Here is a 12,931-nt window from a genome sequence, read left to right as displayed (position 1 = left end):
AGCCACTACCGGCGCCGAGCGGGTCCAACCCCGGCTTGCGCGCGCCTCCGCGCGCTCTCTCCTTTCGCGTCGCTCTCACCCCTCCCCCTGCCCCAGCCTTCACGCTCCCTCCCTCGGAGCGCGCCCCGCTCCTCCTCCGCGCCCCTCGCCCTCGCTCCCGCCCCTTCCTCCCGCCGTTGGAGGCATCGGACCCCGAGGCCTGAGAACTTCCTTCTGGCCGGAGTGCCAAAGACCGGGCCCGCGGGGAGTGAGCGAGGCTGGGCACCAACCTCCCCCGGCCCCCGCTTCCCCTCAGGCGCCCCCGAGCACAGTTACTGAAGGGACCAGACGCGGGGGAGCGAGCGCGGGAGCGGCGCCGGGAGCCCGAGCGGGCCGGGGGGCGATGGCTTCCCCCTACCCGGCCCCGGGGACCACGACTGGCGACAGCGGCGGAGAGCTGAGCTCGGGGGACGAGTCCGGGGACGTGGGGGATTCCCCGCCCGGCCTCGAGGGGGAGGCCCCCAGGAACCTGGTGGAGCTCTTTGAGAAGGCGGCGGCTCACCTGCAGGGCCTGGTCCAGGTGGCCAGCAGGGAGCAGCTTCTCTACCTGTACGCCAGGTACAAGCAGGTAACAGGCCGCGCAGCGAGCAGAAGGGGTCACGGACGGGGTCAAGGGCAGGCTCGGCGCGAGAGGACATTCCCCCTCCCCCCGCGGGCGTGCAAACGCGCATACACGTGCTCGCCTCCCCCGCGTCAGTGTTTTTTTATCAACATCCCCCTATCTATTAACATATCTATCCAAGATGCCCTCGGAGCCTCTCCGGGTCTGTTTGCTGTTCTGTTTGCCTTTCTGCCCGCTAACGTGAATCTTCCCCATCCATTCCCCTACCTGCCTGTCTGCCTAGAATATCTGGCTTTGGCTTCTTCGGGGGCCGGAGTGGGAGGGACCCCCTTCAGGGGTCAGCCGAATAACAGTAAGGGCTTTGCAGGTTACAGAGATGTTAAATTTATATATGTGTGCATATGTATATGTATATTACAGTGCAAATACAGGGTTGCCAAACACTTTTTACAACTGTTATCTCATTGGATCCTGCAAACGATTTTGGGAGATTTATTTCCATTTTATAGATGATGAAACTGAGGTAATTAGAAATTCAGTGACATGTTAGTAACACTAGTATTAATGACACAGCTAGTAATAATAATAGCAATATGTAACATTTATTTGGCCCGGTGCCGTGCTGGCTTTTTATAACGGTTTTCTTATTGCTCCTCACAATCACCGTGGGAGGGAAGTGTTATTATGATCACATATATATATATATATATATATATATATATATATACACACATATATATGTATATATATATATATATGATACACATACACATATATATATCAGTTTTTTTTTGCCCAGTATATATATATGTATATGTCATTTTGTCTCAGTTTCCTTATATATAAAATGGGGATCATAATAACACCTCCCTCCCACGGTGATATATATATATATATATATATATATCAGTTTATTTAATTTTTTTGCCCAGTATATATATATATGTTTATTTTTTTGCCCAGTATACATATATATATCAGTTTATTTAATTTTTTTGCCCAGTATATATATATATATCAGTTTATTTTTTTGCCCAGTATATATATATCTATGTAATATATATATATCAGTTTATTTTTTTTTGCCCAGTATATATATATAATATATATATATGTTTATTTATTTTTTTTATATATATATATATATATATATATATATATATATATATCAGTTTATTTTTTTTGCCCAGTCACTCAGCTAGTAAGTGAACTCATTCTATTTAATTCCAGGCCTAGGCCTCTTTTCACGGTGCCCGAGGCAGGATTTTACCTGTTGGTAAATTGAGTAAGCATTTATGAAGTGCCAAGCTTTGGGCATATGAAGAAGGAGCAAAAGCCCCTTGGGGGTTTGCAGTCTAATGGGAGAGGCAGCCTGCAAACATTCGGAGACAGAGTGAAGTGGGGATAATTAACCAAGGGAAGGCACCAGTGCTTGGGGGACTGGGAAAGGTTCAGGTCTCCCAATCTAGCTGACTTTGAATAGAATATCTAAGCTCTCTAGGCTTCAGTTGTATCATCTGTGAAATAGGGGTGATCATAAAAGTTCTCTCTTTTGTTTGGACAAGAATATCAAGTGAGTTAATGTGGTAATTGTAAATGAAGAGCTTTGAGATTGTGAGAGAATAATAGTTTTATTGCAATAAACAAGACAAATGCTGGACCAAATAAAGGATTACTACTATTTTTGTTGTTCTTTTTAATGTTTGCCTGTCTTTCATTTCTCTTTTGACTAACCGTGGTTTCCTGTTAGAATCAGACATTTCAGAATTGGAAAAGAATTTTAGGTCATCATCTAAAACAGTTGTCCCATTTTATAGATGAGGAAACTGGAAGGAGACACAGTCAGTCAGCAAGCATTTATTTATTTATTTTTTTGTTTGTTTTTTTGTTTTTTCTTTTTATTTAATAGCCTTTTCTTTACAGGTTATATGCATGGGTAACTTTACAGCATTAACAATTGCCAAACCTCTTGTTCCAATTTTTCACCTCTTACCCCCCCACCCCCTCCCCTAGATGGCAGGATGACCAGTAGATGTTAAATATATTAAAATATAAATTAGATACACAAAAAATATACATGACCAAACCGTTATTTTGCTGTACAAAAAGAATCAGACTCTGAAATATTGTACAATTAGCTTGTGAAGGAAATAAAAAATGCAGGTGTGCATAAATATAGGGATTGGGAATTCAATGTAATGGTTTTTAGTCATCACCCAGAGTTCTTTCTCTGGGCGTAGCTGGTTCAGTTCATTACTGCTCCATTGGAACTGATGTGGTTCATCTCATTGCTGAGGATGGCCAGGTCCATCAGAACTGGTCATTGTATAGTATTGTTGTTGAAGTATATAATAATCTCCTAGTCCTGCTCGTTTCACTCAGCATCAGTTCATGTAAGTCTCTCCAGGCCTTTCTGAAATCATCCTGTTGGTCATTTCTTACAGAACAGTAATATTCCATAGTATTCATATACCACAATTTATTCAGCCATTCTCCAACTGATGGGCATCCACTCAGTTTCCAGTTTCTAGCCACTACAAAAAGGGCTGCCACAAACATTCGTGCACATACAGGTCCCTTTCCCTTCTTTATGATCTCTTTGGGATATAAGCCCAGTAGTAACACTGCTGGGTCAAAGGGTATGCACAGTTTGATAACTTTTTGAGCATAGTTCCAAACTACTCTCCAAAATGGTTGGATTCGTTCACAACTCCACCAACAATGCATCAATGTCCCAGTTTAACCACATCACCTCCAACAATCATCATTATTTTTTCCTGTCATCTTAGCCAATCTGACAGGTGCGTAGTGGTATCTTAGAGTTGTCTTAATTTGCATTTCTCTGCTTAATAATGACTTGGAGCATCTTTTCATATGACTAGAAATAGTTTCAATTTCTTCATCTGAGAATTGCCTGTTCATATCCTTTGACCATTTTTCAATTGGAGAATGGCTTGATTTTTTATAAATTAGAGTTAATTCTCTATATATTTTGGAAATGAGGCCTTTATCAGAACCTTTGACTGTAAAAATATTTTCCCAGTTTATTTCAGCAAGCATTTATTAAGCAGCTACGATATGCCAGGCATTTTGAAAAACTTTGGGGATACACCAAGAGGTCAGAGACAAATCCCTCCCCTCAATTAGGTAGCATTCCATTGGAGGAGACAAGGAAATGGATATAAACAAGTGGGAAATAATTAACAGAGGGAAGGTACTAGACTTAAGAGGGGTTGGGAAAGACTTCCTTTGGATGATAGGATTTTAGTTGGGATTTGGAAGAAGCTGGGGAAGCAAGGAGACAGAGATTAAGAAGAGAGTATTCCATGTGTAGGGGACTGCCAGAGAAAATGCCGGAAACTGAAAGCTAGAGTGTCTTGTTTGTGGAACGACCAGAAAGCCACATTAAATTGGACAAACCTTAGAGATAGCTTAATTCAAACACTTCATTTGAGAAACAAGGAAATTGAGGCCCTAAATGTTAAGTGATTTGTCCAAAGTCACATAGTATCATCAAAATTCAGGTTGCCAAATGCCCAGTAGGAACATGTTTGGATTTGTTAGTTCTGGGTCATTTAACATGACTTAAGGTAAATGACAGAAGGAAAGGTAATCTTTCCTCTCAGCAATCTTAAGTACCTGCTTAATGAGGTGGTTAGTATAGTGCTTGACCTCAAATTACTTAGGCCTACTTGAAGAGCCTATGAAAAGTTAAATATAGGAGTTAAATTGCAGTAAAACCTGAATTATCTTAACTCTTTAGAGAAGTGTCTCTTTTGTAAGTTGACTTTTGTTATGAAAATCTTTTAAAACACACTATATACTTAGTCTTTTTTAAAAAAATAAGTTTATTGACATCTTTTTTTAAATGTCATTGTAATTTTCTTCAGTATTACTCCCCCACCCTGAATTATACTATATAACAAATAATATTTTTTTAAGAAAAGAAAAAGAAGGGGAAAAAATAACAAAAGTGATCAGGATATCAAAAAAACCCTGAAAATATGATCAATATATATTTGTTGACCTTTCACCTCTGTAAAGGAGTAGAGTGGGAATATCTTGTCATTTTTTTTTTTTTTTTAGCCATGCTTGTTTATAACTTTTCAGCTTTCACTTTTAATTTTTTGGGCAGTTTTTTCCATTCACACTTTTTATCTTGGTTCTGCTTACTTCACTGCATCAGTCCATGTAGATCTTTCTATATTTCTCTATATTCATCACTTTTGTCTTTTCATACAGTACAGTAGTATTCCTTTGCATTCGTGAAACACAATTTGTTTAGCCACATCTTCATTTGATGGCTTGTCTATCTTAGGCAAAGTACAATGGGCATTTTCTGGAAGGTCTTTATTTTGAAAATCAGTTATTGTGCTGCATTAAAGATGCAATGGTAGGTACAGGTGCACAAACTAGGTTTTATGAGCACCAGTTCCAACCATGGGCTTGAGGGGAAGGCTCTGATCCTAGCTTGCTTTTTTGGTCATTTGCCCTTTTTTCTAGGAAGAAAGCAGATGCAGTTAGACATAATTCTGGACAGTGTAAATACAGCTACTTTTCTATAAAATCAGATAGTGACAGAAAGACTAAAGAAAGCGTCCTAGCAAGTATGTTTTTTGCTCTTTAGAAGTCTTCACTGTTGCTTCCAGTAAGTGTTTGATTTAACAGTACATTGTCATGACTTAGTCACTAACTCACTAGATCTCAGTTTCCTTATAAGATCAGATGGGAAGGGACCCTTGAGATTTTCCAGATAATGGAAGCTGAAATTGAGTGGCTTACAGGATTCAGATCCAGGTCCTTTGACTTCTCTAATTCCCATAATGGAAAAAACAAACAAACAAAAATCTATTCTTTTTCTCACATTTTATTATTTTTATATCATTTCTTTTTTCTTTTTGCTAAGGCATTTGGGATTAAGTGACTTGCCAAGGTCACACAGTTAACAGTATCTGAAGCCAGATTTGAAGGCAGGTCCTCCTGGCTTAAGGGCTGCTGCTCTATCCACTATACCAACTAGCTGCCCCTACTGTCATATCATTTCAAGAATTTTTATTAGTCTTGTGTAGACTCACTCTAAAGCCTACAAAACTAATTACTATCAGAAGCATATCACTTTTCTGGCATATGAAGAACATATATAGTAATATCCTATACAATGATAGTATTTTGGATCTGGAAAGGTCTTCATTTACAGATAAGTCAGTCTTAGGCCCCAATTTTCACCATCCCATTCTGCCTAGATTCCTATCCTCCTGGAATTAAACAAAGAAACTCCATTCCCCTTTTTAAAAAATCAGTAACTTTATCCTTTCCTAATGGAAAAGAGTAGAGCCTATCACTTCTGGAGAATAGGGATGAAGATGACTAGAACAAGAGAATTAAATTTGGTTATCAACTTAATCCCCCTTAAGAAGAGTCTTTTTGTCTTGGACCCATTAATTATCTTTCCAAAGATCTTTCCCCTAAGGGTCTGGAAAAGATTTAGGAGAAAAATATTCCTTACTATTTTAGTTTTATTAAAAAATTTTTTTCTCCCCCATGTGGAAGAGGGATTTGATTTCTTCTATGTGGCCTTGGAGGACAGAATCAGGAGTAAGTAATCCATGGAAATTCTAGGGGCAAATTTGTCTTGATAGTAGGAAAGTTTCCTAATCCAGTTGCCCCCAAGTGGAATCAGCTGCTACATTTTTGCTCTTCAACAGTTTTTAAACAGGCTGGATGACCCAACAGAAGCCTTTCATCTAGCTTTTGAGGTCTCTTCCAGATAGTAAACACATCTTTCCATCTCTGTGTGGGGACATTAACGGAATCTTATTGCCTTTTGTTAACTGAAAATTGTATTTCATCATTTTTTGTCCTCATTCTTTGTTTCATTATGACTGTTAGTTGGACATTGCTTTAAACAGAGCTCACTTGAGTTACAGGAAAAGTTTAAGTGTCATTTTCACACTCTGAAATTGCTTTTTAAAGAGTTCAATCAAAATAGAGTGAAATTTACTTTTTCCATAATTAGTATAAAAACAGCTTAAGTGTCTTTATTTTGTTTAAACCACTTAGGAGGCAGTTTTTCAGTGCAAAGAACTCTGGGTTTAGAGCTTAGTTTAAATCTCAGCCGGGTTACTTACTGCTAGGCTTTGTTGTGACCTTGAGAATACTGAAATGTTGCTGAGGTTTAGTTTCTCATCTGTAAAATGAGGGAATTGGTCTGGTGGGCTTCTAAGGTACCTTCCAACTCTAAATCTATGATTCTTTGAACTGCTGGGAAACTGATTCCCTGGCATCTATCAAAATAGAAATGGGCAAGCATTAACCAAATGGTGAGGCTCAGTGGATAGGGTTGAGTTGTCAGGAATATTTGTTTGACTTTTGCTTCAGATACTAGAGACTCTGGGCAAGTCATCTGTCTATGCCTCAGTTTTTTTTTTAATCTGTAAATGGGATAACAGTACTGCTCTCACAGGCTTATTGTGAGGATCAGGTAATGTGTAAAGTGTTTTGTACACCTACTTAGAACATGTATTTGTGTGTATATATGCACATGCACATCTATGTGCATATGACATAACATATATAATAAATGCTAGCTACCCTGATAATATTTTACCCAATTGTATAAAACTGTTCAGGAGTTAGACTCTTCAGCTATAAATCCTCAGAAAAAAATCACTACCTTCTGAAGTATCATGACTTATTAACTCTTTTTCATCAATCATATTTAGATTTCTGAATCTTCTAACTATATTTTAGTTTTTAAAATGCCCATATTTCTGAGAAGAAACTAGTGCACTCATTTGCTCATAAACATTACTTTTTTAAATGATTCCTGAGGTCAAAGATAAAGTATCCTTTTTCATTGAAAACCATATGAAATAAGAAAGATGACTAGTATTTTATTTACAAATAGAAACAGTACCATAAGTTCTAATAAATTGATTTTAGGTTTTACCATCATGCTTTGAAAAGGTTTACTCCTAAAAAGACAATGGCAATAAGACTTAAAATAAATAAGAATAATAGTCTCAGCCACTAAACTACTTTGGCTACCAAATGATAATCTTAGTTTTTTGAAAAGTGGGTATCAAAACCACTAGTAAAGTTCATACTCTTGCAGGTCTTGCCCAGTTGGAAATGCTTTAAATATGGGACTGGCCTGGTAATGGAGGACTAGCATAGTTAAGTTTGAGAAATTCCTCACCAAGTTTCCTCTAGAATGATGAATTTTAAGGATACAATGATTAGCAAAAAATTCTCCATAACAAGAGGTTTGGCAATTGTTAACGCTGTAAAGTTATCCATGCATATAACCTGTAAATAAAAGGCTATTAAATTAAAAAAAAAAAAATTCTCCATAGATTTGAAGGTACTGTGCCCTGCTTTAATGGAATATTGGACATTGACAAAATCGGGGATTTTTGAGCGGGAAGTACTAATAATAATCATTATTAACAAATCATTTGTAACAAACTACTTTCCTTACAATAATTATCTTACTTTTGAAGGGATTGAGTCCCCCAGAGGGAGGATGCTTCTCTTAAGAACCCATAAGTGGAAAGCTTGAGCCCAGGTTTTTTCATTCTAAATCTAAGACTTTCCATTGTTTTTTATCTGTCTGATTTCTTAAATAAGACAATAGAGAAGCCAAAAGAGCAATAGAAGAGTTGTAAACCAATTAAAAAATTTTGATCCCAGTGATTATGGAAAATTTGTAATATCTGCTATTATTAATATTAAAAATGTCAACTTTCCACATAAAGCAGGTTTAATCTCTCTTTATTTGCTGTGATATCACATCCCTTTGCTACAAATTCTCGTCTGTCTAATCTGCTTAATTTAGTCATTAGTTTTTTATTCTTTTTCTTAAAGTGACAGCATTGACAATTTCTAAGGCCTGACTAATGGAGGATGTTCTGGTTAATGTTTAATAACCAGCTTTCTCTCCCCTAAAATATATGCAGGATACATCTTTAATTTTAATCTACAATATTAAAATTTTTTTTTGCTAATTTCTAAGCTTGTTCCAGCATAACATAACCCCTAACAATGTTATTTCTATGAAACATTAACATTTTGAATTAGTAGTGTCTGAATCATAAACAAGTTAGTAGAATGTAGATGTTCAGAATCTAGTACCTTTTTTTTTTTTAAGCTGCTTTTCCTATTAGGGACTCTTAGTATAGCAAAAGCCTGTTTAACCAAATCAGTTATTAACTTGGGAAACAAAAAAGCATTCAAAACCAGTATTGCATCTATGGTTGACTCAGCAAATATCTAATGATGATATCTGCTACTGACTTAAATAGTAAGCAGTACCAAATAGGTACAGGTACTAATTTGCTAATTCATTGATACATTTAATTTAGATATGAAGCCAGATAAATAGTGCCTTTTCCCTATAATTCTAGTAGTTTGCAGGTAAGGATAGTAAAATACTACAGGATATAACTGAGAATAATTTTGTATGCGGAATAGAATGAAATAAATGAACTTGTATTTATTTCTTGAAAGATTCTGAGGTTGGCTATGTATTTTCCATCAAAATTGGAAATTATTATATTGATAGTTATACTACATACTAAAGATGAACTGGTCTCCAAAATACATTTTGTTTAAAATTCCTTAATAACAAATTAATGGATTAACAAATATCTAAGAGATGAAGTTCTTTTATGAGGTCATCTTTATTTCAAAACAAAACATATACAGTGAACTCTTAAAAGTCATGTTATATAGAGCTGTCAAAAACGTTTCAGTATTTAGTTTTCTTTTGTCTCAGCTGACCTGAATGAAGCTAAGACTGCATTATATAAAATAGAATCTTACTGCTTTATTCATCTGTCTTTTATTGAAACTTTCCTTCCATCCCTGGAGATCCACTTTCTGTTGATTCCTTCCTTATGTTAGATGGGTCATTGACCTTCTGCTCTCTTGTCAAAACAGGGAAGAAAATTGAAGCCAGAGAAAGTTAAACTAGTTGCCTAAAGGCATTTGTAAGATCATGAAGAAGAGGGACCATAAAGCAGTTTACTTCTCTCTTCCCAGTACTAGGGACCAATTACACTATAAGTGGGATTCATTCATATTGGTGTTAATTCCCCCAGGAATTATTTTTTCCCCTAATGTTGAATGGAAAGTCTTTACCTTTGTTAAAGCAATTTAGGAAAGGTTATGGGAAGATGTTTTGGTGCACTAGAAAAGCCTCTGAAATTGTTCTATACCAAATTGTCCATTCATCCCGAGTCTCTTTTTTATTTTTGGTAATACAGTCAGAATCATAATATCTGAAAATATTGGGAGAAAGAAAATCTGTCCCTTCCTATAAAAGATTCTGGGACTTAGATTATACCCTAGTTCTAGCTCTTTTCTTTCTAGACTTATGTCTTGTCCTTTTGTGTATGTGTTATGTGCGTGTGTGCGCTCAAACTTTCTTTCCCCTTACAGTAGCCCTGTTCTTGTCCTATCTTATCCCAAGATTCTCAGATACATATTTGATATTTTCTGGTATATTTGAAGTTATTTTAAATTTTGGGTTTATTATTATTATTATTATTATTTCATATTATTTCTACATCTAGTTATTAAGATTTCTATGAAGAAGTCACCATTGGAATTTATCCAATATATTATCCTATATATAAATGAATAATTATAAAGAGTAAGAATATTATACATTTAAAGATTTTTAAAGGATTATTTCTTTTAGAAATAACACTAAAATTTTCTTACAACTAAGTATTTTCTTAATTATAGTAATTAAATATATATAATTCACTTGCAGGGAGAAAAAATATTTCTCAGGTATTTAAGTAAATAAAATATTGATATTTTTTTCCCTCTAGGTCAAAGTTGGAAATTGTAATACACCTAAACCAAGCTTCTTTGATTTTGAGGGGAAACAAAAATGGTAAGACAGAATTTTTGGAATTTCTACTTGATCTTGTTAAAAAATATTTTAGGTCTATAGGAATTAAGAAGTTATGAGCAGATTAGAGTATTAATCTTGGATTAATCTCTCTTAGTTCTAATGACATTCAGAAAGTTTGCAGAGAGATTAAAAGAATCCGCTTTCATCTAAGGTTCTTATGTCTATGAGTCTGATAGATAGGCAGGCTTTGATTTACTGTGCCTTTCATAGGAATGTCCTCCTTGGTCTCAGCCGGGTGGTGGGTCACAAACACTGATTTTCCCTGTATACTACTGCTACAGTTTAGTATTTTCCTTCTATTATCCCTTTCCTATTTTTCCTAGTGTCCTGTAGGATGGATGAAGATTTCAGTAGCAAGAGGGGGAAAAGGAAGAACAAAAGAAGGGAAGAGAAATCTTCTTGGTTACTTTCCCTCTACTCATACATTGCTACTAGTGATTTTGTTGGTACTATACCAGACTGTCACTGCCCCCAGGATTTATCCTATTTCTGTCTTAAAAGGCTCCCCACTCCTTCATCTCCACAGTACCTAATGGAAAGCTTCAAATAGCAACAGACCACCTCTAACTTTTGTAGTACTTTATGCTCACATACATATATACACACTGTTTATCTTATATTGTAATTATCATTTTTCTTTTTAGTAGTACTGAGATACAAGAGAAATGATTATTTTTCTCTTATAAATATTCAACTATTAAATTAAAATTAAGGTTTTTCTTTCCTGTATCCTCACTTAGAAACCACCCTCTCTACATTATTCAGCCAGTCTCTGAAGGACATTGTTGATAGATGAGATTGCCCAAATCCTGAGGACGTGCTTCTCTGGCTTGGGTGCAATCTCATTCCACTAGAAGGTGTTACAAATAATCCAGTTTAGGCGAATTCTTGCACTTAGGATATAAGCCCTGGGTCCTTGGAAACTACATTAGAATTTCGGGTGACCCAACTTAATGTGGGGAAAACCAACAGGAGGGGTCTGGGTAGGGATGGATTCTTTTGTCCAAATTGCTGGAGGTGGCTGAGTCTCATGATCAGGTCATGTTCTCAGCAGGAGCTAAAAATGTTTTGCCCACCTCTTCATTAATATGTTCTCCCCCTCATTGTTTGTTAGTCAATCAGAGTTGATTTTTATCCTCCAGGACGTGCTCATTTCTAAAGGCTTTTAGAATTGAAGGAGGGAGATGGTCTTTTGATTGTCAAAAGGAACTACTGACCTCAATTGATTATCTACTAGCCTATTTAATAAATTGATTATTAATTACCCAAAAACTCTGTCTCCCAGAAATTTCATTTGTCATAGCTGGAAAGAAGAGTGGCCTGAGATTTAATCTCTCCTCTTCCCTCCAGAGACATTGTATGGTATAATTACCATATCATTTCTGCTTTAACTAAAGCATTTTGTTCTTTGAGCTCAATTTTAAGATACTAGCGATCCTAGACAGAATTAATCTGTCATTTATGTAATGACACACAAATGACACACAAAGCTAAAGCAACCTGAGGATGCATTAAGAAATACCAAGTATGTGGGAGTTTGGAGGGCATAGACCCACTAAGCTTTGGTCAGACTATATGTGGAAATAGTGTTCAGTTATAGGTACCAAACTTTAGGAACGACATTGATAAGTTGAGGATTATTTCAAAGAAAGTAACCAGTATAGTGAAGAGTCTTGAAATCATTCCCCATGTGGATAAGTTGAAGAACTAAGAGATACATAGATTTAATAGCTATTTTAAATTTCTTGAAAGATTGTTTTGTTCAGCTGCAGAGGATAGCACTAGATGTAGCGAGTGGCATATGTTGGCTTGATGTAAGAAAAAACTCCAAAGTGGTATGAACTTTTCCAAACCCCTCATGGGGTTTGTTGAATGAAAAATATTTTTTGGATATGGGCTGGATTAAATGACTTCTGAGGTACTTTCCAACTCTTAAGATTCTTTGAATGTACCAAAGATTAGGGTAGTAATTGTGTATGATATGAATACCTCCTGACCCTGTTCTCTCCAGCGTCCGTATTCAGAGGTATAGGACCTCACAGTTAGATGTTGGACTATTGGATCTGCTGGCCCAGGGAGCTAATCACCATGTATCCATGTATTATGGGGGGGGGGATCTTTTGTGGGGGGAAAAAAGGGAAGTTTCCAGATGAATTTTTTAAAAATTTATTTGCAACATAACTAAATTTTTTTGTAAATTCTTTCAGTATTTGTTTATCTGACTGATTCTTTCAAAGTCAATCTGAAAAATGATGGTTTGAATTATTTCTGTAACTCCAAATTTTTGAGATCAGGATGGATCATGTCAGTTTTTTAGTAGGTCAGTGGTTCTCAAAGTGGGGTCTGGGGATCCTGGGAGTCTTTCAGACCATTTTAGAGGGAATGTGAAATCAAAATTATTCTCA

At 36.6% G+C, this 12,931-nt stretch overlaps 1 protein-coding gene across 1 annotated transcript in view; it reads left to right on the top strand.

The window, feature by feature from the left end:
* The first annotated feature begins 382 nt into the window (after nt 1–382).
* ACBD6 (acyl-CoA binding domain containing 6) overlaps nt 383–12,931 on the top strand; it is a 208,056-nt gene continuing 195,507 nt past the window's right edge. The window contains exons 1-2 of the mRNA XM_031936979.1: nt 383–607; nt 10,441–10,505. Coding sequence (XP_031792839.1) covers nt 383–607; nt 10,441–10,505 — 290 coding nt within the window. The remainder of the gene's footprint in view (nt 608–10,440; nt 10,506–12,931) is intronic.

The sequence above is a fragment of the Sarcophilus harrisii genome, chromosome 4 (assembly GCF_902635505.1).
Source record: "Sarcophilus harrisii chromosome 4, mSarHar1.11, whole genome shotgun sequence".
NCBI lineage: Eukaryota > Metazoa > Chordata > Mammalia > Dasyuromorphia > Dasyuridae > Sarcophilus > Sarcophilus harrisii.
Note: the sequence above shows the minus strand (reverse complement) of the source record. Positions and strands in the feature narration are given on the sequence as shown.